A 27891-nucleotide genomic window follows, 5' to 3' on the forward strand; every position below is an offset into this window, starting at 1 on the left:
AAATAGAATCCTTCGATTTTTATTAAAATAATTTAGAAAATATGAAAAAATTTTTGGGTATAAGTTTTTTGCGATGAAAAGCGCAAAATTTTATCAGAGGAAAATTGCGCAAAATTTTATCAGAGCAAAAAAATTGAGAAAAGCTAAAGTTATGCCAAGCATACCTCTTGCACTATATATATATATATTTTTTTTTTTTTAATATATTGGCAAGTACATAAAATAAAATAATGCAAGAATTATTGTTTATATTAAAACGATTATATAAATTTGTAAATACAGAGAGGAAATGAATATAGGAAAGACATTTATAAGAAAATAAGGGAAATGTAGGAAAACTAAGATAAATTATCTGATATTTCGTTTCCTTATCACTAGCGGAATAACTTCAGGTCCGTCGAAATCTAACTTCATTATCGTTTTCTGTTATATCTTTAATAATGTGAGAAGAAGTAATTTTTGCATTCAAAATAGGAAACATAAAGAAGAGAGGAAAAATGTTGGAAGCTTAAATTATATCACTGTATTTGATCTTGTTTCTTTCCTATAAGAATAAAAACTCTTTCAGTTTTCATTTTCACTCAGTCAGTTGAAATAACCTGTTAATAAAATAAGGTAGATTGATGAATAGAGTGGATCGCTAAATATGTTTTGAAGTGAATTAGTTAAAAATTTCGCATGAACTGTTAGCATAAAAACATCATAGCACTGATCATATATAATAAGATCATATATAATCGATTCTTCGAACTATTTGCTTCATCTGATTTCAGTTCAATTCAACACGATATAATTATGCTGGATTAGGAACTTAATTTGTGTAATTTGGACATACTTTTCTCACATATGCTATTAAAAAATAATCTTTAATTCATTGCTGTGTTAGTCATCTATTATATTTGAAAGCAAATGATAACTCATTTGAAGATTTCAAACATTTGACAGATATGGCAACGTACTACACGCGAGCAGTGCAAAGGCTTTTTCCGTCTGTTGTCACATCGAAATCGTTGTTTATTTCAATGTATCGCACCATCGTTATGTCAAAGCGCTCATTTTCTGGTATGTTACGAATTATTTTTTGTATTAACTGTTTAAAACTCATTAACAGTAATTAAATTAGCTAGTTGTAACTTTTGTAGGAATATAGTTTAAGCTATCCAGTATATCTATTAGTTTGTTAATAGACAAGTTCATTCAAACGTCCACTTTATTTGTCCTTATCATACTTTCATTTTACCTAATTGTTCCTCTCTTATAAAGTATTAGGTAAATCTTACCCAATACTTTATACTATACTTTCTTACCTAATACTTTTTGGATTGTGAATTGTATATATTTTAGAAATATAAGTAGTTTTAAATCATTTAAAGAAAAGTATATTATCTTCAAAAGAATATTTATAGATCGGTATTACACAAAGAAGCACGAATGGGTTATCATCGAAGGTAATACAGCAATTGTTGGAATCAGTGATTTTGCGCAGGTTTAGTACTTCTGACGGCTGGATTTGACAAGTTGTTAAAGGACTGATATTACATAGCATCTTGCTTTATAAGAATTCTTGCAGGGTATTATTTTTGGGCATTTAGGATTTCGGGATATTTTAGGATATCCAAGCATTACCTGTTGATCATGCATTCATCCCTATGCTGAACCAACAGTCACTCTATCACATTTAAATTTAATCATCCTTAAAAAGTACATTTTTATTAATTACAAAATGGTTTCAGGCAGCACTTGGTGATATTGTTTATGCGGAACTGCCTGAAGTTGGAAAAGAATTGCATGCAGGTGATTCAGTTGGAGCAGTGGAAAGTGTAAAAGCAGCATCTGACATCTATTCACCTATTTCTGGAATAGTTACGGAAAAGAACATCGAAGTTGAAAGCAATCCATCATTGATCAATAAGTCTGCTATTGATAAAGGTACGAATGTTTTTAATCCACTATTTACAGTAAGTGAAAGAACATTTTCGATCATTCATTAGTTAAGAATTAATGATTTAACCATATAAGTAGGGAAAATAACTGTTTCTGCTTTTAACTTAACCGAAAAATGAAATATTAGGACGAGTTTTAAGAAAGGTTTATTTTTGAAGGAACCATACAGTTGCATGAACTTAGCTTAAAGTTTATTGGATGTGATTTGTTTTTTACCCTGGATTACTGACTTTAATTCCTATTTCAAATTATCTTTGTTTGCTTGACACATTTTGGTCATTGTATCAGTGTGATGGAGTTTTGATAAACTATTATATATTTGTAGGTTGGTTGTACAAATTGAAAGTAAAAGATGTAAATGAATTGAAAGAACTGATGAATGAGACAGCTTATGAAGCATATAAGAAAATGGAAGAGCAAGAAGCTGCTCATTAGATATCTTAATGTCACTCAACCTAGCCGCTACTGTTTAACTTTTTATCTCACTTTGTTAATGTATCTTTAGGGTTTTGTGAAATGTTAGAATAATTTAGCTGAAATGAGAGAGTTCGTTTGGAATATCGTTTACAAATTCCATAACTGATCATAATTAGGAAATAATTATATAGCTGAAGGTAAAAAGATTACTTGTGCAGATAATTTATCAGATTATGCAGATAATCAATCAAGTATTCCCAGACTTGTATTGTACTGTTGAAATTGTTGAATAGATAAATCTTCACTGTTGAGTTTTCAGTGATGAAATGATGCTGCTTAATACATATTATTTTATATTGTTTTTCTCTTATGTTTTAGAAATATAATCTTAGGATTAAAATGATTTGTTTATATTTTACCTCCATTTGTTAACCTCATATTTCTCATTTCTTTTAATTTCTTTATTTTTGTAAGCAATAAATCATTTTTTTTTTTCGTCCTTTTACCACCTATATATCATACACAACAATGAATCGATTGTGGGTTTGATGAGCGATTTTCGCAAATAATTTATTTTGCTTCTGGTAATATTAACAAATTTGTTTTCTTATTAAGTCATTGTTTTAACTCACCTAGAAAAAATGATGGATTTAATAATTTGGAAAGCTCTGATTGTTTAAAGTATTATGCGTACTTTTTAATGTCTATTCTTATAAACAAACACTCAATCAATAAGAGTATATTACTCAGATAATTCTCCTACTTATTGCATATCCTTTGGAAACAGTTCCAAATTACTGTTCTGATATTTTTATTTATCAAGTTTTTTTTTCAAATTTAAAATTTTTTTTAAAACTTTTTCTAAAATTTTTTTTTTTAAATTTAACATTTCACTACACAATTATCGAACTTTATTTTATCACTGGAAATACAGATAATTCACCCGTTAAAATTTGCCGAGCTACGGAAGTAATGAGCGTAATTAAATTTCCTGATTCTGAATATATTGTCGATTAAATTCTGTAATTTACTAGTGACCTAAAAGGTATGATTTCGAAGTTTCTTAAAATTTGTTTGCAACACACTGAAATTATTTGAGCAGTATTCCGGATTTGTAACTATCGATGTTGTTAAGTTATCCTGCTTTTTCATCTCAGTGATTTTTAAAATTAGTGTTTTCATAAAATTTAAGTTATTATTCGACACATCATGAAACACTTCGACGAATAACGATATAATAGAACAAAATGACATATTTTGTTTGAGTAAATGTTTCACTAACGTTAGACTTTATTAAAACATTTCCGATAATCGTTGATCATATTGTTAGTCTGTTTATGGAATATTGGAAAATTAGAAAATTTGTGAAATATTTTTATCATAAAATCATAAAATTTAGCACCAGTTATTGCAACGTATTCTAAATAATAAATTATATATATATAATAAGTAGAATAGAATGAATAAAATTTCCATCTATCATATAGATGAAGTAATAAAATTTGTTTAGGATATAGATGGAATAGGAAAGGTATAAACAGTTGACAAATGCATTTACCTTTACGTCAGATGTATGAAATTTATATAGTTGCGGTATTTTTGATGTTTTTGATAAGATAACTGATGTTGCTTTACCGATTAGATATTGCTGGCGCTTTTTACCCTTTCACTATCATCTTGTATATATTTTATTTCAAATATTGCTAAAAATTCAAATTTTCCATAAATTAACTAAATTTGTTGAAAATTTAAACAATAGCAAAATCTCAATATCACTCAAATATTACTGCTTCAAATTTAAAATAACCTACCGCATAAATTTCTTGGTTACTAATAAGATTGATGATCAGAGTAGTTCAAATAGTAAATTTAACTTGCATATATTGTGCAAGAGAAAATCAATTTTGCTATACTCTAAATTTTGTTTTTGATAATAAATGAAAATAAAGTAACAGAATGAAAGAACAGAAATAGTAAATAAAAATGTGACATTTTAATATGAAATTTATGAAATACTATTACATTCTACATAATAAGTAAATATTACATAAACAAACTTTAAAATTTTCTATATCTAAACATTGGTGCATTTAATTGATTTCTTATCTTGATTATCACTCAAATGATAATGTGCATTATTGATTGATAACTTTATAATTTCATAAAGTTCATATTGTAGATCATTCCATATTTTCATTAATTTGTTAAGTAAGTAACAGTAATGCTATTTTCTCGCTTTCCTATAATTAATTAGTTTTTTGTGTATTGGTTTTCAAATAACAAATTTTTTTTTCTTTTTTTTTTGTTTTCCTCAGTGCTTTCCTTCTTGTGAATGTCATTTGTGCTTAAAAAAAAAAAAAAAAAAAGTTTGATAAAATTTGTTTAATACCTCTTTTTCGAAAAAAAATCCGAAAAATTTAATATTTATCTTAAGAACAAACTGTTTGTCTCAGAGGTACTTTCTAACAGTTCGGAAAACAAATAATTTTTTTCTTTTTCGTCAAAAAAATCAACCATTTATATGAAGTTAATAAAAAATTATTACTCTATGATATTTAAATTTCCTGGTATGTTGCAGAAAATAAAGTAAAAAATTACTTTAATCATTTCCATTTATTTAATTTGAACAATTAATTAATGATCAAGTTGCTACACAGTAATCATCAATTCAAATAATTTGAAATGCAAATTATTTAATGGGTAAGTGATTTTGTTATAATTAATAAACGACCAAATTAATTAAGTGAAAAGATAATACCTAGATTTGTCTTGAGTATGATATGATGTACTGATAAGAATTTGTTGGAAGATAACAAATCCAAATGCAATATTTATCTTCTTACTTGTAAACATATCTTACTTCTCTTCCTAAAGTAAACTTCCAAATTTATTAATTATGTTTTTTAGATTCCTAAGTTTATTAGGAAAATGTATTCCATCTAACAAAATGTATATTCTTATCATATCTATCGGTAAAATAAAATTTTTAATTTTTATTTTACATATCATTTTAATATGATTGAATAAACATTTTATTAAAGTATTTTAAATGTATGAAAAAAAAAGTAAACATTTGGGTTATAAGAAACAAAAAAAAAAAAAAAAAAAAAAAAAACGAAAAATGAAAAACGGAAAAGTAAATGAAATTTACCAATATGAGTGAGTGTTAACTGAAAAGCTCTCAGCTGATTATTCGTCCGAAAGTAATTGCTAAAGTTAATAGAAAATATGGCAGTGATAAATAAGTGATAAATAAATGATAAAATAGCTGCATTCAGTTATATTTAAAAGTCAGCTAATGCTTCAATGACATTATTAATTTAAACAGTTAAAAAAAATTTTCATTCGTAATAAACTAAAAAATGAAATAACTGTCAGTTAATTCAAATATCTTTTTTTTTTGCAAGTTTTTATTTTTACAAAAAAACAAAAATTAAAAGTTTGTGGCATATTTTTTTTTTAAAAAAAAAAAACAAATGACCCTGTACCTGTTTGCTAATTTAATTTGACCATATTGATTTATAATAATTAATTAGCAAAATGTGAATTGAATAATGCAAAATACTCGAAATAACAATCCAGATTAATTGGAATATAGAATTTTAGTAGGTTTCACGGGAAAAGGAAAACATCACAATATTGCCCATGCGGATAGAATGACAAAAAAATTGGGAAAGAATAAACATATTAGTTCACAGTTATTTATGAATTTTAAATTTATTAAATTTGTCGCTAAAAATATTTGAAGTAATATTAGTTACAAAAAAAAAAAAAACCATTTAATGGTTTTAACAAAAATATGTTAGTTGGAAAAATTAAATTAATTTTATAATATAAGTATTCTGTTATAATTAAAATATTTAAAAATTGTTAAAGCAAAATATGTAAATATTCTGATGAAAATTAATAAATGATAAATTAAACTTTATAAGTTATAAATAAGATTATTTTTTCTAATTTCTCCAATCTATTAATAAAATTTATTTACAATTGAAAATTATTGTTGACAATTGTTTTGTATAAGAAAATAATTTGCAAATTATTCTTACCAACAACATAAATTTCTCTTCCCTCTCTCTCTTTCTCCCTCCTGACCTACAGATTTAATTGAACTTTGACCCTAACCTAACAACAATTTCATTTGATTCCCATTCAAAAGATCAACATGGATAGTTAATGTTAATCTTGATAATCTCTAATCATTGTTCTTCAACTTTTTTTTAATTATTAATCTTGATCTCGAGATGAATAATGTTTCAACTATTCGGCACTTTTTATATCACACAAAAAATTAATTTCACTAGATTATTTAAAACAAAAAACTTTAATGATAACAATAATTCCTTCGCATTTATTTTTATACTACTATTTTTCTCAAATACTTCCAATTTTTCATTCAATTTCTCATAATTACAATATTATTTTACACTGTTACCGTAGCTTTTTTCTTCTTTCCGTTTTCTTTCCGATTTTTGATTTTTTAATTTTTAGTTATAAATAATTTTTAATCATAAATAAATGGAAATTATGAATTCAAATGAATGATAGTGTAAAAGTAAAATTAGTAAATAAAAAAAAGTCAACTAATCGTTTTATTTTAAAATTGTTCATTAATTAATTAATTTTTTAATTTAATATACATCACAACTTTGATATAAAATCAATAAACAAGCTTAGATGAAATGATAAAATTGTAAAATTATTACATTTAATTAATAATTAATGCATTCAAATTTTTTTTTCACTTTTTTATGTTCAAATGCAAAAGCAAAAAAAAAAAAAAAACAAATATTTCATAAACTTTTTTATTTATAAAAGCATCACATGAAAAAATTTTTCACATAAATTTTCTTTTAAATTACTTGCAGCAAAAAAAAAAAAAAAAAAAAAAAAAAAAAAAAAACAAAAAAAAAACAAAAAGGAAGCAAAAATGACAGAGAAAAAGAAGAAGAAAAAATTAAATTAAATTATTATTAAATTCTAATGAAGACGAAAAATTTCTAAAAATTATGGCAAAAATTTAACAGAACAGTAGTTTTGATAGATTTTTGACAGGAATTGAAAAGAATTTAAAATGATATATTGCTGGAGGTATAATATAAATGATTGATCCAAAAAAAAAAAAAAAAAAGAAAGAAAAATTGTGAATTAGTTGATGATTCTTCATCCTGAATAATATCAAAGATAAATAAAAAATGTAAGTATGTGAAGATAGATTCGAATAAACCTGTTATCAGCATCATTATAAAAGTTATCAATCATGATTGATGATAATAAGATTGAAGATATCATTTTATTACATACAATTTGCTAGTGAATAGTGAAATTGTCATTAGATGTCAACTTCGCTGTTTATTTTTTTTTTTTTTATTTGTATTTATTCCCTTTTTTTTTTTCTTTCACATTTTACTATTTTATTTATTTTGGAAAAATAAAATTTAAAAATAAAACTGAAATAAAAGATGAAATTGAGGCAAACTTTAGAATTATCATTAACTGTCATAATTAATATTTATCTTTTTCAAAATAATTTAAAATTGAAAGAAAGATTATGGATAAATTTTAATTATTTAAATGACTGAAATTAACTAATAACAAACATTCTTTTTATTTCTGATAACAAAAAGTTTGAATTGATAATAAATATTGTTGTTTTTAGTAAATCTAATTAATGACAAAATTATTTATAATTAATTAATATTATTTGATATTCAACAGTTAGCAACTAATAAATGAGTAAATTAATTTAATTTCACATATTTCATTGCCTTTTTTTTTTCTTTCTAACAATGCAAGCATATTGGAAATATTTTTATTAATAATAAATAAGAAATTAGGCTTACAAAATTTACGTTACGTTTAATTTATATTATTTTCATAGTTTTTTAATCATTTTTTTTAAAGATAAAATAAACGTTAATACATAAATAATCTGTTAATATTATCACATTTCATTAATTTTTACAAAATTAACCAAAAAATATATTCGAAAAAGACTTAATTACTATTTCATTTCAAATTTGAAATTTCCACTTTTCATAATAAACTATTCATTAATTTACACATTTATATTAGGTATATTATTAGCATAAATGTTTTTCTGTTCACTATGAACTCCTCCTCCTTGTAGTTCATTATCAGGAAATGATTGTGTACCACTAATTCCTGAACCGGTAACACTTGCATACGTATTTGCCGTAGGCGTTGCCGTTGGCAAATATCCGAAACAGAAAGATGAAGGTGTTTTCATAACCTAGAAAAATGATTGAATTATTTATTTATCAAATGAAGCAGTGATTATAGCACTAATTTTTTTTTTTTTTAAAAAGTATAAATTATGTCGAGTAAATAAGTCTATAAAATTAACTTAAGATTTTAAAAGTTAAGTTAGGAAACGACTAAACATCAAATTCTCAATTCGAGAAAAATATTTAATACGTTAACGTGAGTTAGTCAGTATGTTAAAAAATTTAGTCTAAAATTGAAATAAGATAAAAAGTTGAGAAGAGTAGATTTGAAATATAAAAATTATATATGTATGAATGAGACTGAAATCAAAAGATTAAACTTTTAACTAGTAAGTAACCAATTAGTTTGCTGAATCCAACACACACACACACACACATACGTACACGTACACGTATACACATACACGCACACACGTCATATATACACGGATGTAAGCGTAATGAAATGGTTAGACATTTGGAATAAGACAAATAATAAGCAGAATAATGTAAACAAAGACAGAATATAAAGAGAAATATATAACAAACCATATCTGAACCCGGTAAACCATTTGGTTGCGGAACAAATGGATGCATTAGACCAGAAAAATCATCCGGATGAGTCATCCATGCCCATGACGGTATTCCTGGCGTACTGTGCCGCACAGGTGGTAAATCAGCAATTGCGCTACTTTCTGCCTTATCTTGACGACGCCATTTAGCACGTCGATTTTGGAACCATACCTAGAAAAATAAATTTGATAAATTGAAGACAAATTAAATTAATTCGAAGAATTCACTTTAATTTATTAATTTTTAATTTAATTCTCTAATGGTTTCATTTTTTGATTTTCATAATGCTTATTGATTTATTAATGCTTAACTCAATGAGATGTTTAAATGAAAATTAACATTTGCAGTTTTTTAGTAAATTTGATGCTTTAAGTTTGTTAATTACTATTAATTATTGGCATATCATTCAATACTTCTTTATAGCATAGCTTTCAAAGAAAAAAAAAAAAAACAAAGAAAGAAGTAAAAACCATCCCATTATATTCCTATAACCCAAATAGTTTGTCAATTCAATAGAAATTTTTTTTTCTTTTTTTGTCCATTTTGTAGACATAAATTTTTGGGAATTTATGGCTAATTCGGATTAACCAACCAATCTTAATGGGAATTAATCGGAAAGAAGTCGGAAAAGTCTGAAAAGATTTGTCATTATGTCATTGTTTTGGTGTATGGAAGAAATGGGCTAAAGAAGGAAATAACAATTAGATGTGACAGTTTGAAGGGATGAAATTTGAGATTATTTGGTACTCTCTCACAATCACTACTTGGTAGATTAATTAATGAGTAGAAATAAGACAAGCAGATTACCCCTTTTCTGGAAGGTCATACATGTCATCAGCTGATGATGATGACCATAAATGTCATGTTTTCATTAAAAAATAAATTCATTCCAGTTCGTTTATTCCTACATTTAATCATTCCATTTAAACTTTAAGATTGTCATAAAGATTTCTACAGAAGATAAAATTAAAAAGTTTCAGAATTCCAAAAGTATCACAATATAACGTTTAGTTGATTTAAAGTTTTAAATGCAATGTTTTGGAACTCAAAAGTATTTGTTCTAATTTTATATAAAACTATTAAATAGTGATAAACTTACAAATGCTTAGCTTTTTAAAAGATTAAAAAAAATAATAATAAAATTAAAGATAACATCAAATATATGTAATAAATTGCTAGAGGAAGAAGAAAATATAAAAATAAGAAATGAAATGAATAATTAACCTGGACACGAACTTCAGGAAGTTTCACTTTTTGAGCCAATAACTAAAAATATAATAAAATAAAAAAAAGATCTTTTTTACTATAAAATTTAAAGTGATAAAGTGCTATTTTAAAAAAATTTGAAGGATTGCTTGCTAATAGTTTTGCCTTAAATTGAAATATTTTCATTTCAAAAAGTAATAGAATAGGGACAAATATAAATTTCTAATTTTTGTTTGAAATAGTTTAAGAGAAAAATCATTTATCATTGTTGCAACAATATCATTCATTGAAAAACTGTAATTGAACTACAACTTAACTACAACTATAGCAATTCAAGTATGAATTCAAGTACAGTAATTCAAAATTTAATCAAATTAAGAAGAGAGAGTAAAATTTAGGAATTTCATCGAATAACATACCTCCCTGGCATAAACATCAGGATAATGGCATCTTTCAAAAGCTTGCTCTAATTCATGAAGCTGAAATGTTGTAAACGTGGTCCTATTGCGCCTCTGTTTCTTTGACTCTCTGAAATAGAAATCACCGAACTTTCTCAATAAAATATTTTCCCGGAAAACCATCTAGAAATCATAAATATTATAAATATTGCTATTAAAGGAAAAAAAAATAAAGTATTTCATTTTTTTTCTGAAATGAACAAAATTTTGAATAAAAATCTAAGTACAAAAAACTTTTATTTAAATTTTTAGTTTAATTTCTTTTAATTTAAATTTTTGGTTGAATATTGAAATTTAAAAAAAATAACAAACGATGAAGATGAACAAATTTTGTAGATCTCTAAGTTTAAACTTCAATTAAAAATTTAAATATAATTTAAATAAACCAAACTAAGCGTGAGTTCTGCATATCATTGAATTGATAAGTGTTTTTTAAGAGCTGATTTTTGGATTTAGTGATTTTTAATATGCTATTATGATCATAACTAACTTATACTTATTATTATAATATACTTAGAATTTACACTATGTTTATTAAAAGTTGTAACTAAACCTAAATGAAGAGAGCACTGCTAATAAGGGAATTTGGTGATATTAATGCTTACAATGTAAAATATTTAGAAAATTGTGAATGTTTGGATGCAGAAAAGTAGATGTTAATAAAAGTATGTCAAGAAGGTAAAGAAGTACTGACAAAGTTATTTTAAGAATAATTCATCTAGTAAGACATTAAAATCTAAACAAGTGAGTTAATTAATTAATTAATCAAATAATTAATTAATTAAACAATAAAGATAAATAAATCCTTTAAAGTCTGAAGTTTAAATTTTAGTTAAAAATTTAAATTCAAATCCAAATTTAATTCATTTTCTCATCAATGGAGATGCTTAGAATTTTTAAACATATAAAATTTCTGACAATGATTGTACTATAATTTTTTTTTTCGTTATACTGGAAAAAGAAAATTACTAACTAACCTATCCCTACGTTTGTTAGCATCACTATGTTGTTGTTGATGTGTTCCTGATGTTACTGAAGTAGTAATCAAATCCGGAATTTTTACATGTCCATGTTGTATTTCTGAAAATTTTCCTTCTTTCAAATATTCCATTTTCTTGCTAATCATCACGACATTTATTTTATGATAAAAATGTCCATATTTTATTTGAAAACGATTAAATTTACAATCAACATATGAACCATTCATACTTTTAAAATAAATTGATACAAGCTTATCTGTTATGATATTTAGATTGTTATCACATTAATCATACTAATTAGAATTAATTGAAAATTGTATGAAATTTTTGCGTAAAAGATAACCGACCATTTCGTTGTATCAATGAGCTAATAGAATGATGATGATGATGACTTGTACTAGTTAATAGAGCACTACTACCGCACAACTCATCCATCATTTAGCAACCATAATCATCTTGATTGCCATCCATCTATCCATTCATCCAGACAACCACAATTTGTCACATCATTTCATGGATACGGTAGCAGAGGTTGGGGAGGAGGCGGAGATAGGTAATCTTATTGGTTGAATGAAAAAGGAGAACGATGTGTCATAGAATGGAACTATTTTAGGAAAATGCTAATCCAATTATCACTTTTGACGATATGCTTTAAAGAGAAGAGAAGAGCATTTCGTCAAATTATTCACCTCAGTTTAAGTCATATTGCTATGCATTATCAATTAGTACAATTACATTTGAAATAGCATAAAAATGAGAGAGATTGAAAGAGAAAAATACGATCAACATCATACCTGTTAAAATGGATTGTTGCTGGTTCTTAATGGATTCCATAGATGGAAGGAGGAAAGTCAAAGGGAGAACGACAGGTATATGAAATGTAGGACATTTGATGACAATAAGGTCTTCTAACTCTTTTATGAACTATTACTGTATCATTCATTCATTATCATTGCTTCTTTGTATTTAAAAGTTTTTTTTTTTTTCTCTCTCTCTCTCTCCCTCTCCCACTTTGTCTTCCTTTAGTGTAACGAAACTAAAATTAATTTCACTTTTTTTTTTTAATATGGAATTATAAGATAAATGGAAGGAAAATGATTGACTAATAATTTAATGGGTAAATAAGTAAAAAAAGTTTAAACCTATTATTTTATTGAATAAATGCAATTGTTGTAAATAAACAATATCGAAAAAAAATACTCATTAATTAGTAATTATTTGATTAGTAATGATTTGACATTATTACTGTTTTAAAGTAGAATGAATTGGAGGAAACATATTTCAAATGGTAATGACAATCTTTAATCCTTAAAAAATTAATAAATTCTTTCTTGAAATATGTTTGATTAATAAGATGAACAAATAACTTAGGCTATGGTAAACTTGTAATTATAAAAGTTAGTGGGGCTGAGGAAAAATTTACCATTATTAACTTAGTCTAGGCTTGTTTGACGGTTCTAAAATCTAATTAGACTATTAAAAGTTTAATTTATTATTGGTAAGCATAGCAAAGTCCAATCTACGAAATTGTTGTTACAATCAATTAAGGTAAAATTTCGAAGAGGAAAGAAACTCAATTTAGTTTCTCGAATTGACTCTTTTTATTTTTCGCTACCACTTAATAGCCATTTGATTAGTCTTTTCACATTTTTTTTCTTGCAATTATTTTTAAAAGAAGTAAATATTAATAATAGTAACAAGAAATAAAAACCTAAGTTGTACTAAATAATAATTTCAAAATTATGCTTTCTCATGCGTTATTTTTTATTATTTAAACATAAATTGTTGAAATTCACATGAAAGGTTGAAGCCGAAATCAAAATAGGCAATTTACTGATGGAGTACGCTACCTGTGAATAGTAATCAAGGTTACCGTAAATATGCCATATGTCGACTTATAATTCATTTTAGAGCCCTTTTTTTTTCCTCGAATTGTTAGCACAAAAAAAAAAAGCAAAATAAATAAATAAATAAATAAGCTAAAGATTAGAACCTCTTCAATTCCTGTAAAAAATAAATAAACCCTATGTACAACCATTATCTCTTCATATTACTAGTCTTTGTTTTTTCATATAACTCTCACCAAAATGTAAAACATTTTTCTAAAATTCAAAAAATTTTAATTAAAATATGTCATCATCATCATCATCATCATCACCTACTTTTCATTTCAACTTCCTCTTTATCCATAAGCTAACAATCATTTTAACAGCATTACAATACAGTATAAAATCTTAAATTAAAATACTTCAGTAATGACTAAGGTCAAATTAGTTGTATACATGAGACAACAATTACGAAAGAGATTTCCGAGATCAAAACATAAAAATGAAACTTATTATAAGAGAGATTCGATCACCCACAATACAATAAAAGATATATATATACATTTATTGAGACTAGTATACAAATGAAAAATCACGATTGAACAAATGAACAACTATCACACATACATACACATAAATCACGTAAACATACACGTAAATACACGCATACACATATACAAACAACAAATAAATAAACATCACTTGAAACATAGTTATATTTAAATAAATTCGAAGTGCGTTGGTCTATCGAACACGAACATAACTATCTGCCATACCATACCTAAAGAAATTAAAGTGCATTGGATACATTAACTGTATGAAAGAACAATTTTCCAAAAAAAAAAACTTTCACTGATTGACTATTAATTAAAAAATTTCTGATTTATAGCAAAGTTAATATTTGTTTCATAACACCACCAGTAGGAAATTTATGTGGAAATTCAATCACAGCACAAAAAATTCAATTTAAAAATGAGAATCATTGAAGAAGAAAGATGGACAAATGAACGAAAATAAATGTGATTAAAAATATTTTGACATTTAAACACACGAAACAATAACAATAAATTCGTAAGGAAAACAACGATGAGCGTAATTTCTTAAACTTCAGATTGGGTAAGTTTGATTTAAGAAAGTCATATATTCAATTAAGCTGAATTAATGTTTGAAAGTTAAACACACAGGAAAGGGAAAAGGGTTTTATAAACTAGGTTGCTAATTTAACCTGAGATTTATGAATTTAAAACTATGTACTAAGACATATGAAAGTGTAAAGATTTAGGTTTTTCAGATTTATTCAGTCATATCGCAGTTACCGATATTTCAAATTTATGAAATGTCAAGTGTCACAGTTATTCACACTATGTTCCATATTCAGAAGCAATTGATAATAAAATCCACAGAAAGGCGATTTACATATTTTCGTTTTTGATCAAATTACTCCGAATCGTCATCATCTGTCTTCTGATTCGAAGGGTTATCGTTCTTCAAATAGCTAAATGTCTTACACAGCTGTCTACCCATATCCATTAGATGTTCAATATTTACCTAAAAACATAAAATAATGTTTTTTTTTTTTTTTAAAAAAAAAGAACAAAGATACAAAGATTCAAACTCAATTTAACATGCTAGACGAATATGTCTTCTCTTCCCTTCTTTCCGATAATAACCAAATCGTTGGACAACTCAAATTTCACCATATGGCATTAAATAATTTCTATCTAACAATAAATTACAACCTGCTTTATCAAAAAAATGGTTTTTTTTTAATGCTAAACGATCATATCCTTAAATTATAAAAAACAACAAAATTTCCATATGAAAAAGAAGAAATGATTAACTTTATCACTTGAAATAACCTGCCATAGAAACTAAATTTCAGCTAGCCACAACACTGAAATACCAACCTGATAACCTTTCAAAGAACCACAATTAAAACCACAATAAGTAGATTCTAGAGTATACGATCGAGTGATTCCAAACTGCTTCCACAGTGTTACACGAGCCGAAGATTCTTTAGTTTTGGTTATATTGAATCGACAATTTGATAGTGAAAAGTAATTACACATCTGAGGAAAAATTTCCCGTGACTTAACAGAATAAATTGTTTAATTATGAAAAGAAAATGAAAAGAATTTAGTAAAATTTTACATATGACAAAGTTTTTGGTAGTAAAAAATACATTCGTACTTAATCCATTAAAATCGAATATATCATATTTCTATTTAAATTAAATCATCTGTAAATTATACCTGCTGCAGAAGCAATGGAAGCGACATGAAATCATTTCTTCCTGGAAGCGAATGATCTAGAATACGCCATGAGTTATCAGGATTGTTTCCATAAAGAAACAAATTGAAATTGTTGGAATGACCATGTAAATCAATGAATAAAAATGGCTTCTTTCCAAGTACATCGACCTGAAATTTTTAATTCTTCATCTCTTATTAGAAATAAAGTAAAAATCATATAATAAATACTAGAAATCAAACATTATTAATTCACTAAATACAAGTATTATTAATAAACAAAACTCAGAGTGCAAAAAAAGTCAAAATTCCTTTGATTCAAAAAGGAAAGATTAAGTTTATGAATTATACACAAATCTAAAATTAATATGGCACATGAATTTAGACCGTAAGAATGTGATTAAGAATAAATAGACAAGAAAAAAAAAAAAAGAAGAAAACCTACTATATACTGTACAATAGCTTTACTATGAAAAATAACAGGATGCAATACTGATGAAGGTTGATCCCAGGTTCGATTTAAATCTACACCAGCTAAGCTACAACGATGTGAACCGTTCACTACACCATCAACATTTAACATTGGAATTAATTTAAATACGAACTGATCACGAAGCTCCATAGCTTCTTCCTTATCGCTCATCAAGAACTCCATAATGCCTTAAAATTTTGATCAATCACAACAATTTAACTTAATTAGAAGCTATATACAGATGATGATAACATCAAATATTCGTAAATAGATTTTTTAAATTTAAATTAAACCTATGTAATCTACGTTTTCCTAGTAAAACACAGTAACCATCCGGTTATAAATTCAAAATCATTTTCCATCAATTACATTACAAATTCAGATTTAAACTAAATTTTTCATTACTGATAACTCTTTCCTTGAGAGTAAGTTTACCCATTATTATAGATCAAAAAAAAAAAAAAGAAAAAAGAAAAAATGAACAAAAGATTAAAAAATAAAAATTACTTCCACTAAGCGTATATGTTATATAATATTAAAGATATATAGTTTAGCTACTAGTTTAAGAGAGAGAAAAATACTTTTAGAGAGAGAAAATACTTTTAAGAGAGAGAGAGAAAAAGTTTAAGAGAGAAAAGAGAAAAATACTCAATTCAAAGCACTTCCTATACAATTTAATTTATTTTGCTTTCATTTAAGTACGTTATCTTACTTTTGGGTTTATTCATAGACATACAAAAAGTGTACCATGCATAATCCAACTTGTATTATTTTCTCCAGGATGTACTCTAGCAAAGATCAATATGATCTGGCGATCATCTAATTGTTTTTTAGTACCATTAGCGGTCACTGTAAGGAGTGACACACTATTACCAGCTAATGATGTACAGAGTTTATCATTACGAACATAGCGCTGTCCTCTCGTGTCATTTTTCGACAAATATCTTTCTAAGGTAGCCTGAAATTATTCATAAAAATTTACACTGCCTATAAATGCATTTAATACTAATGTTTATCTGATAATTTTAACATAATAAATGCATATTTAAGTATTCTATAGCAGATACAAATCTGTCGCTTGAACAATATTACAATTTATTCTTACATCATACAACTTATACATATATATTTATTTATTTATATCTAACTTATCTCTTCATTTTTTTATTACTAAATAAAGTTAGCATTTCTAAGCAATTTCCTCTTAAATGCCTTAGTTATCCTTTTAAGTTTAAAGTTAAAAAGATTAAAACTAGAAATACAATTGAAAAATGGTAGATATATAAGACTCATGATTATATACCAAGTATTTTTTGAAATTTTTCCAATTAAATAAAATAGTAATATAGTTTGTATTATATTACGCTCACAGTCATATAAGATATACTAAACTCTGTTCATTTTTTAATATAATATAACTGCTCACCATATTTAGGTCATCTGTTTCTAGCTCGTTTTATTTAGCTATTTAATAGGTGCTTGACTTTTCATAATTCATAAGCTCAATTAACTCGTAGTTCATAGTTCACAAGTTCAATTTGCTCCATCTTAACATTCGAACTCAGAATCATCATTAAAATAATTTCAATTCAATTCAGAGATGAACTACCTGAAGCATCGAATATGTGTACGGGAAATGATATGCAATATAGCATACATCGGCGCGATATTTAAATCTGATTGTAAAATACAGCGAAAAATAGTGCCTGAAAAAATAGAGAATCATATAGTAGAGATAAACTTTTTCATTTCACACATTTATCTTTGTTCCATCCTTTAAAATCATGAATAATGCTTTGATTGTTAGCATAAAAAAAATCTGAAGTTTTAATTCTCTGATAAAAATATGGAATTTCATATTGCTACGCCACATGATAATACCGTTGAAACTCCAAAAATGCTGAATAAATGAATATTGTTCAAAGACAAAAATGTTTGAAAAACGCAAACATCTGACAAAGTATTATGCCTCTTCGAATTCGAACTTGTTTCACTAGTAACACTATATATTCATCTTCAAAATAACAAATTTGTGAATCGAAATACCTTGGAGCAGATGCATCACTTAGTTTTCGAGAGTCATTGCGGATGAAAGCATTACGACAATAACATATTGCTGAACCTGTACGTACCCATTTAGGATTTCCTTGACAAGCTTCTGTAACTGAGAATAATACTGGTTGCATACCTACAAACAAATAGTTCTTGGAGTTATTCATAACCATCTTTGCTTTATTTATTATATTATCGTAAATATCGTTAATTATTTTTCAGGAATTAAATTTTTGTTGCACAATTTTAGTGTACTCTACTGGAATCATAACAAACAATTGCAATTATTTATGTTATGAAAAATTTCTTCGAAGAAAGTATCTTCTAAAAAATACATCTAAAATATAAGAGATTTGATAAATAGTTAAAGTCAAGATAAAATAATTACCACGATTAAACATTGATGTCTTTTTGAAGCAATTAATAATTTCAAATATATAATCCACGTCTGCCTCATTGTTGGAAACTTCGAAAAAGAACCATTGAAAATGTGACCGTAACTGGTTGATATCTGGTGACAGTATTAACTGATAATGCCATTTATTTACCTAAAACAACAATTCTCTCCCAATAAAGTGAATTTTTGAAATGGTCATTTACAACTTTGTAGATATTGAAAAATAATACTTGGATGGCTCGTCTTAAATTTCCACCTTCAAATCGACTCTCAAATAGCAAATGATTTTTGGAATCCATTTTGCCAATCCTGAAATGAAAATGCACCAGTAATTCAGTTCACATTTAGTATCACAATAGTTCTTAAATTATTTGAAGTTGCTTTACTGTTTTCCAAACCATATTTTGGTGTTACTCGTAGAGTTAGAAATAATTAATAATTAATGCGAACTTATAAATAGCAAATTACAAATAATTCATAAGAGTAAAATCAAATAAGTTAATTAATATAAGGATAATACCGATTTTCATCATCGTTTCCAATTGTTTTCCAGGTTGTAAGAACTTTAGTTTTATCGCAAACCAAACAATCCAAATCATAAACAATACGAGTAGAGAATGATGATTCCTCTTGCAAATGTGCTATATCTTTTATCAATAGATCTCTTAAAGAATAAAACTTATGCACATGCGAGAAGGTTTTTCAGCTTTTTTTAAAACTAGTTTTAGAAGTGATGAGGAGTTGAATAACGAATCTAGATTTTAAACTTCGCATTAAGTTCACACTTGTTTTCAACAAGTAACTGAATTTTCATAAGTAACTGAAAAAAATATTCATGGAACTAGTTTTACAAATATACAAGGTAAAAAATTAATTGAATTCAATAATTCAAATGCTTTCATACCGTGAATTGATCTTTGCCAGTGGTTGCAAAACAGAAAATAAATTTGTTGGAGAAATTGTTGTTGGATAAGCAATTTTTATGAAAACTGATGGCGATCTTGTCTTCTGAAATTTGTTAATACAACAAATTATGTGTTAAAATACAAGCACTTATGCATGCATTGTACCAAAAATTTAAAACTGAAATCAAATTTCAAAGCTGATTTTCATTTCAAGAACTTGTAATTAAAATAAATCAATTATAATATTTGCCTTCACTGCTTTTGCTACCAAATCTGCGAAATTTTCCACTTCTGTCTCCAAAATTGTCGTCATTGAAGATGAACCTGCTCTAATAGTCCCTTGAAAAAATTCAGTGAAATAATGAACATAGTCATCGGTTAACTCAGTTAAAGAGAGTTGATGGTGATGGAAGCACGCAGATACTGGATGTGAGCTATCCTTGTCATTGTCATGCAATGGTGCTACTGTAAATAATGCTTCATCTTCTTCGTCACCATCGTCTTCATCTGTAAACCATGACCTATGACCCGTTAAGCATAATTTTATGTGTGAAATCAAAAACTAAAATCTAGCATTTAAATATGAATATTTAGACCTTAAACTTATTTTAATACTAATATTTCAAGTACTAATACCATCTTATTTATCAAAATGTCATACTTTTTTACTCTTTCTTAACTTGTATCGATAAAAAGGATTCTAAAGTGATGAAGCATGAAAATTAATTTGTAAAAGCTAAATTATCTATAGTACTTACATCGATTTAATAGTATGAATATCCTTACTTTAATAATTATAGTTAACAACTGTAAATTCATTGAAAAAAAAAAAACCTTATAACCAGCCTTTAAACTACTTCCAAGTTATGCTCATTATACTTCATCGATCGTTACTTTCATATCTAGACAAAAATTTTGAACCAAAATTTAATATAAAACTCGTTTCTTTTTAAAATTTCAAAATGTAAATCATATACTTCTTGAAGTTGATCTGTGAATCAAATATTTTATTAAATATTTTGGTGCGTCTTAATTCTAATAACTTTTTAATCATAATTAATAACTAGCAGCATTTATAACAACTCATTTCATCTTTTTCTTTTATAATTAATAATTTTCTTTTTTTTTTTCTAATAACATAACTCATTTCACTTTTCTAAACGTTATGACACAATAAGAATCTACTTATTTGATCAATCAATTCCTTCCTTATCAAACAAAATTAAACCATACCACTACTTAAAGTAGGCTTATCTTGTTGTACTGGAGAAGTATACAAGAAATTTTCTTCAACTTTTTTTCCATGCAACCTAAGATGAATTATGAATTATAAACACACATAAATAAAGTTAAATTTTCAAAGAAATAAAAATGAGTTAATATTTAATATAATACAGGTGAAAGAATACAAATGATAAATTTCAATAAACATACCAAGTGGATTGTTGTTGTGCACTGCTGCAACCTATTTTAGGAAGTGGGAAAATAATTGGTGGTGGTGTGGATGAGGCTATTGGAAATGGACGAAGAGGTAAGCAACTCATACACAATGCAATTAAAGAATCCTGAAATATTTTGAAACTTACTAGATTTATCAAAATATTAGCCTTTAAAAATTGATATAAAAAGTAAAATTTAGAAAAGCAGACATAATTTTAAATGTTTAAACATTTGAAATTCAATCTAAATTTAATTTTTACAATAAGAGTTAATGAAAAGAATGTTATTGAAAGAAAAATTTTTAAACAACTGAAAGTGAAAATAAGAGCAATGAAATCTAATGAGATATCAAAGTATGATACTAGCAAAAAGTTTAGATTGAATTGCATTAATATTAAGTGAAAAATAAGCTGCTATATTCACCATAACCATTGTTTCTTATAAGTATTTATTTTAAAATTGCACAAATAGTCGAATTAAAAATTTTTTTTTGAATCACCTGTATATCACAACTGTTAGAAAAGATAAAAGATAAGAGATAAATGAGACGGCTAACTTCTATTTCTGACTGATAAATTGATAGAAAAGATGATATTGTTAATTTGAAATGAATCTCACAAACAATCAAACAATCAGACACAGTGATAATTAGTAGACAAGTGTCTAACAACATTAACACATCTGTTTGAGAGATTTTTAATTTTAAATCAACTGTTTTGCATTGATTATAAGAGCTAAAGTGATGGGCGGAGTTGAGAATAAAGTTTTGCTGGAAGTTTGAACAAAAATAACAATTAAAACAATTTTGTTAAATGTGAAAAATAATTATATATTTTTATTAATAATTCAGTAAATTTGTCTTTGCTCCAGAGAATAACAACAACTGATAACTTATCGAAAACTACAAATAGAACAAATTCAATAAATATCAAAGATAATAAAAGAACGAGCCAGTGACTTACAATTAAAATATTTATAACGATAACTGAGGAAAACATAGTATGAGAATAGAGAAGACTATGAAATGAGGATGAAAAATATAATTTGTTTGCTGAAATGTACATTCATCTTATATTCAACAACGAAATTCAATTTCATTTTTACTTGAAACTGTTCCATAGCATGGAAATTAAAAAAAAATTGGAAAATTGTTTCAGATGACAAAATGTAATTACTTTAGACGACTTGGAACTGATGTTTTTACCAAATCTCGGACCATAAGTTAGGCTATAGATATGATGCATCTACTATAAGAAGTACTCCTTTGCAATACATCTAAATTAATGAAAAAGATTATTATTGAAAATTCAAAATTGACGAGAATTTTCTTTGAAATATAATTTCAATTTCTGAGATCTTTCTTTTTTCCACTGCAATTATCTGATTAAATTTAAATAAGCTAAGAAAAATTTAAAAAACGACTTTAAAAAAAAAATTGGAACTTCATGTAGATTCATGAGAGATTCAATCCAAACTGGAATTTAAAGACTCAAAAACAAACATATTCGACATTTTGAAACAAAATACCAATTATAACAGCTTGGGAACATTTCAAACAGTCAGCAGTATCAGATCTGATTCAAATAAAATGAATAGAAAAATATGAATAAAACGAATAATATAAGAGTCTTTGATTTGGCAGTTGAATGGACAATTTTGAATCTCTGATTAAAAACACATTTAATGAAGCTACGATTTTATGATTTGAAATTATTTTATACTTCAACATCGTGAGAGTATGAAAATTTCTTTTAAGACTGGTAATATGAGTATTCAGCACTTCGTTGTATTTGATGTGTAGCTATTCAACCATTATGTTGTTAATAATGATTACATAGCATTTTTAAGATTTGGATAACTTTACTTTTTTATAAGATTTAGATAGTATTTTATAATTTGAAGTTATAACAAAGTATCAAGTAGAGAAGCTAACTCAGAACAAAGTGAGAGTGGAATATGAATTTGACAAAATTTAGTGAATTAAGTTATCAAGATGACGCAATGACACTTGAACAAGCTCATAAATAAATCTCCTAAAGAGTTCTGGTGTCAGTTATCAAATCAGGCTTACTGACCAGTTGAGTTATTGACTGAAGCGAAGAGGATATCATGCATTTGTCAACTTTTTATGATGTATATGATAACTTGAGACACAATTTAAGTGTAAGTAGTAACAAAGAATAATGCGAAAGTGTATTAAGACATTCCACAATTTTTCCATAAATGATCCTTATATCAAAAAGATGGAAAATTAAGGATTTGATTCAAACCGAAATAATAATTTCAAAAGAAAATGAGGTCAGACACTGACTTCCAACAACATTAGAATTTTCAGAGAATTAATGTACCTATATTGAATTAGTTATCATATTTATCAATCTCTGAAATGTTTAAAAAAATTCAAAGGCCTTTGGAAGTACTGATTTCTAAAATCCGAAAAACATCAAAAATGAATTAAACCCGAAATTTATAAGAGATTTTGTTTACTGTTATAAAAAATAACCTTAAGATTTATAATAGACCGCCCCAATTGTGAATTATCATCCAAGTATTCGTTGTCGTTCCTAATGAATGAAATAGCTGAACCAAACGTTTCCATTGCACCAATAGCTAGTAGGCGTTCTCTGTTACGTTCTAAATCCCGACAATACCAGTACTTTATCACAATCTTTCTCTTACTAAGGACAGAACTGGAAAAAAAAAAACCATTTTCTTCATTTAAAAGCTCCAAAATAGAAATACTGCTTAAATACAGTTGAAAATGCAATTAATTAATTAATTAGAGTTACTTAGTCTCATTAAATCTCTTAACGATGCCACTGTAAACAAGCAAATTTCGAGGAGAGTCTGTTCAGATGCAATGAATTGTTGTTGAAAATACTTTTGAAACGTTTTCGTTAACATAGCGAAAATATCATTTGACTCCAGCACAGTCATTACGAGACGATTTTCTGGAAATTTTGCTGTTAAATTTACATGAACTAATTCACGATATAAAATTTATATTTTAAATGAACATTCCATATTTCCTTAAGTCAGAAAAATATGACAGTACAATAAAAATATCATCTTTATAAACAAATAAAGAAGATAAATAACAAAAGAAATTTTGCTACTACTGCTGAATTGATGCTATAGTTGAAAATATGAAAAAAAAAAAAAAAAATAAAATAAAATAAAATAAAACACGTACTGAATTTGATGATAATATAAAGTATTTCTGTAAGGCGAGCCACAATTATTGCATCTGTTCCAGAAATAATTGATGTTATCAAGTTTTTTACAAATTCTTGACTTCTGCCAAACATTCGCGCATTTTGCACTGAATTAAAATATTTGAAATAATTTTCAACTTTATAATTTCAATCATGAACGGTTCACTTCCTTAAACTGAAGTTATTTCTGAATGAATGCAAGATCACATTGCTGAATATTGACCTCCTTACAGAAATCTCAGAAAAATATATCAATTACCAAACCGCTGCTCTAATTAATCTTGGTTGGGCATCTTTATATGCAATAAAGTTCAAGAAGAAAAAAATAAAAACAAAAAACAAAAAAAAAAAACGATATTTCAAATTTTCTAATTAATCAAACTGCTCAATTCTACTTCTTTCAAAACGAAAACAGAACAAAATGCACTCGAAAACAAGTGGAGAAAGATAGATACCATAGCACTTTTTCTTCTTATGGCCTTTTTTTTTGGTTTATTTTTACATTTTATTTGTCACTTAATCACTTTCTCTCTGTGATTTTATCTCTTAGATTTGAACTTAATCACCAAAGTTCTGGAATTCCGCCGTTTTAATTATGAAAACCATCTGTTTTACTATTTGACAACTCAATTATTAAATAATAAACAAAAATATACCTGAACGAATACAGCAACAACATAATTGCAAAACCGATATCATTTTCCTGTCCTTAGCAAGCAACAATAATTTCTTTCGAAATAGCATAATCAAACCGTCCAAACGAACTTTTAGACAAAATTTTTTGTCTGCAAAAAGTGTAAAGTGCAAATTAGGAAAATTATTATCGCCTTCATTTCACTCTGAAAAAAAAAAATAATAGATTTCTAGCAATCATTTAATCAATTAAGAGAGTTGTCAATCATATTACCTCTAACATATAACATAATAAGAAGAGAAGAGAGTATATCAATACTGCTACAATATACTGATTCGGCAATAAATGACACAAAACGTCTAATGAGCGAATTTGTTCCATCTAAACGAATTATGCGACGCTGACGTATTAGTGATGCTGAAAAAAACTAGAATATACTGGATAAAAATCCTGAAAGAAATGAGTAAACTTATAAGAAAAAGCAGATATAAAGCAGCAAAAAAATTAGGATTTAATCCCAATTTTTCTAATCGTTCAGTGAAAAAGTGAATTTTGAGAATGCTTCAAAATAACTAATAAAAATTCAATTGTATGAGCTACAATAACACACTAACACTTTATGCTTGCATAGCACAAGGAGAAATACTAATTCTATTTTACAGTCTCGATTTTTAAGGTATACTTGAAGAATTTAACTTAGCATTTTATAAGGTATAACATTTTATGTGATTCCTGATAAAGGTAAGTGTGCAAGTAAATGTGAAACTGTAAATATTTTATGATATAATAATAGTTTTTCAATCCATAGCGAAAAGAAAAAAAAAAGAAAAAGAAAAACAAACCAGAAGGTTTACAGCTAGTGATGAAGCCTAAAAGAAGTTGACAGAAGAACGAAGTTGTTAATTCACTGCGACATACCTGGGAAAAAATGTTTCACAGCAATAAAACTGAAGTCAAACTTTGAATTTTTAAAACTTCCATTTAAATGATAATCCCTTATAGCACTTCGAAATATGAACATAGTTCGACTACAATGCCTATTGTTGATGTAACAACAGACTGTTGAAAACTATAAGAATATTAAGTCCAATTTCTTAATCATACTTAAGGTCTTTGAGTACTATTTTCCAGTGATAAATCCATCCCAAAAGACCCCAGAAAGAAAAGAATCTCCAAACTATCAATCAATTTAATTTAGCTAATATTTTGTTATGATGCATATTAGACGTAAAAAACTTCTATAATCAAATATGTGAGGTTTTAATAATTATAGTAAAATAGCAAAGGCAATACTAGGAAAAAAAAAAACACTGAAAACTAAAAAAACAAAGTTCAAAAAAAGTGCAAATTGGCGTAATCATGAGTCGATCAATAAAGGCCAACATAAATGATTCAGTTCATTTCGTAAGGGTAAAGAGTTCACTAACCTCAATAGCTTTCAACAGCTGACCCAAATATTCATCAGTTGAGCGATTGTTTACATCCTGGAAAGTAGCAGTCGAGAAACTCATACTCTGATCGGTACCTTTCAATAAAAAACGATAGCTTGACATATTTTTCGCAGCCTATAAATGTGTTATCTTACATAAATTGATATAATTATCATTTGGTAGTTGATTTCTACAGAGTCACAGTTGAACATTAATTAAACATAATTCAAAAAATTGTAAGTAAACTAAAAACATATCATTTGCTATACTGACCTTTCAAAAAAGATAAATTATAAAATGTCGTCAATCAGCAAAAATGTCACCATTGAGATGGTTTTTGGTGTTTCAGAATGAAAGGTAATGAAGAAATAAAAAATAAATAGATGAACAATAAGACAATATAATATAAACCAACCGATTCGCTATATAACTTGATAGAGATTTCTGTTTGCTCATGCAGTTTCGCCTCGCTATCACCTTTTAAAACCATTTGAATTAATCGTATTACGGATGCTGATAATGAATTCTGAACATCACAACCATAGCTGAAAATGAAAAGAAAAACGATACGAGAGGGAATAGTGGAAATATATGTAATCAAAAAGAGTGAAGAGGATTAATAAATACCATAATAATGCAAATCTCTGAATAAAAGTGTTCAAAAATTTTGTTGTCTAACAATTCAGGCAGATCTATAAGATCCAGAATTTGCAAATTTAGCGTGGGTATTAATGCCCAAAATCATTTATTAGAATCGACAGAAAACAGCTATTTCAAAGATACAGTTTACCCACAGCCATTCGCTATTTTGCTAATAAACAAATCAAAATGTTTGACGTAATGAAATTCGCCTTTTTTTTATAACCTATAAGAATAAGAAATAACAAACTCGAGTGCTGATGTTGGTGAATCTTCTTTGGGCATATTTCTGACCTTAGATAAATTCCATCTGTACAAACATCCTTTAAGTCCCTGATAACACTTATAATTTTATCAACAATCAATCTTTCAGATCTATTCCTGTTTCATTAAATACGAAATTATTTAGCAAAAAAATGATTAAATCATATGGCAGAATAAGAAGGCGATTATTACAGATGTAAGAAAGAAAAGTGCGCAGAAAAAAGAAAGGTTTATTAAATTCAAACATAAATCCTTAATATACACATAGATTAAATATAATAATTGTGAGCTACGTAGTACCTTTGGAAGCAAACACTGAAAGTGATAAAGATAAAGATGAACTATGAAAGTAATATGAAATCGATTAAGTTTAAATGACATAATAAAATAATAGATTACTAGCTAACTTATAGATATTAAAATTCAACATTTCTTCCCTCAGTATTACGTTTAAGAATTTTTCATATGATCTCCTCTAAAATAAAAATTTACGACACTTACCGTTGCATCATTCATCGATGATTACACATTATCGACAATTACAATGAAAGCATAGATAATCT

At 26.4% G+C, this 27891-nt stretch overlaps 3 protein-coding genes across 3 annotated transcripts; 1 reads left to right on the top strand and 2 right to left on the bottom strand.

The window, feature by feature from the left end:
* Positions 1-947: 947 nt before the first annotated feature.
* Positions 948-2379, top strand: Bm4240 (glycine cleavage system H protein; the record flags this gene model as incomplete). The annotated part of the gene is made up of 4 exons (XM_043079616.1): positions 948-1062; positions 1407-1486; positions 1734-1929; positions 2270-2379. 4 exons carry the CDS (start codon positions 948-950, stop codon positions 2377-2379), a joined length of 501 nt encoding a protein of 166 aa, XP_042935550.1.
* A 6040-nt stretch (positions 2380-8419) lies between these two features.
* Bma-ceh-8 (Homeobox domain containing protein) lies at positions 8420-12243 on the bottom strand (the record flags this gene model as incomplete). The annotated part of the gene is made up of 6 exons (XM_001893714.2): positions 8420-8614; positions 9138-9332; positions 10386-10427; positions 10787-10895; positions 11803-11905; positions 12153-12243. The coding sequence occupies 6 exons, from the start codon at positions 12241-12243 to the stop codon at positions 8420-8422; spliced, it is 735 nt and encodes a 244-aa protein (XP_001893749.2).
* Positions 12244-15068: 2825 nt separating this feature from the next.
* Positions 15069-27349, bottom strand: Bma-ccpp-1 (Zinc carboxypeptidase family protein; the record flags this gene model as incomplete). Its single annotated transcript, XM_043079617.1, has 23 exons — positions 15069-15179; positions 15539-15700; positions 15884-16051; positions 16326-16540; positions 17100-17310; positions 17962-18058; positions 18399-18540; positions 18793-18952; positions 19032-19110; positions 19322-19465; positions 19706-19809; positions 19963-20213; positions 20940-21016; positions 21141-21271; positions 23650-23780; positions 23936-24097; positions 24340-24468; positions 25018-25146; positions 25269-25412; positions 25838-25913; positions 26423-26560; positions 26841-26970; positions 27315-27349. The coding sequence occupies 23 exons, from the start codon at positions 27347-27349 to the stop codon at positions 15069-15071; spliced, it is 3126 nt and encodes a 1041-aa protein (XP_042935551.1).
* Positions 27350-27891: the final 542 nt, after the last annotated feature.

This window comes from Brugia malayi (genome assembly GCF_000002995.4).
Source record: "Brugia malayi strain FR3 genome assembly, contig: Bm_v4_Chr3_scaffold_001, whole genome shotgun sequence".
Taxonomy (NCBI): domain Eukaryota; kingdom Metazoa; phylum Nematoda; class Chromadorea; order Rhabditida; family Onchocercidae; genus Brugia; species Brugia malayi.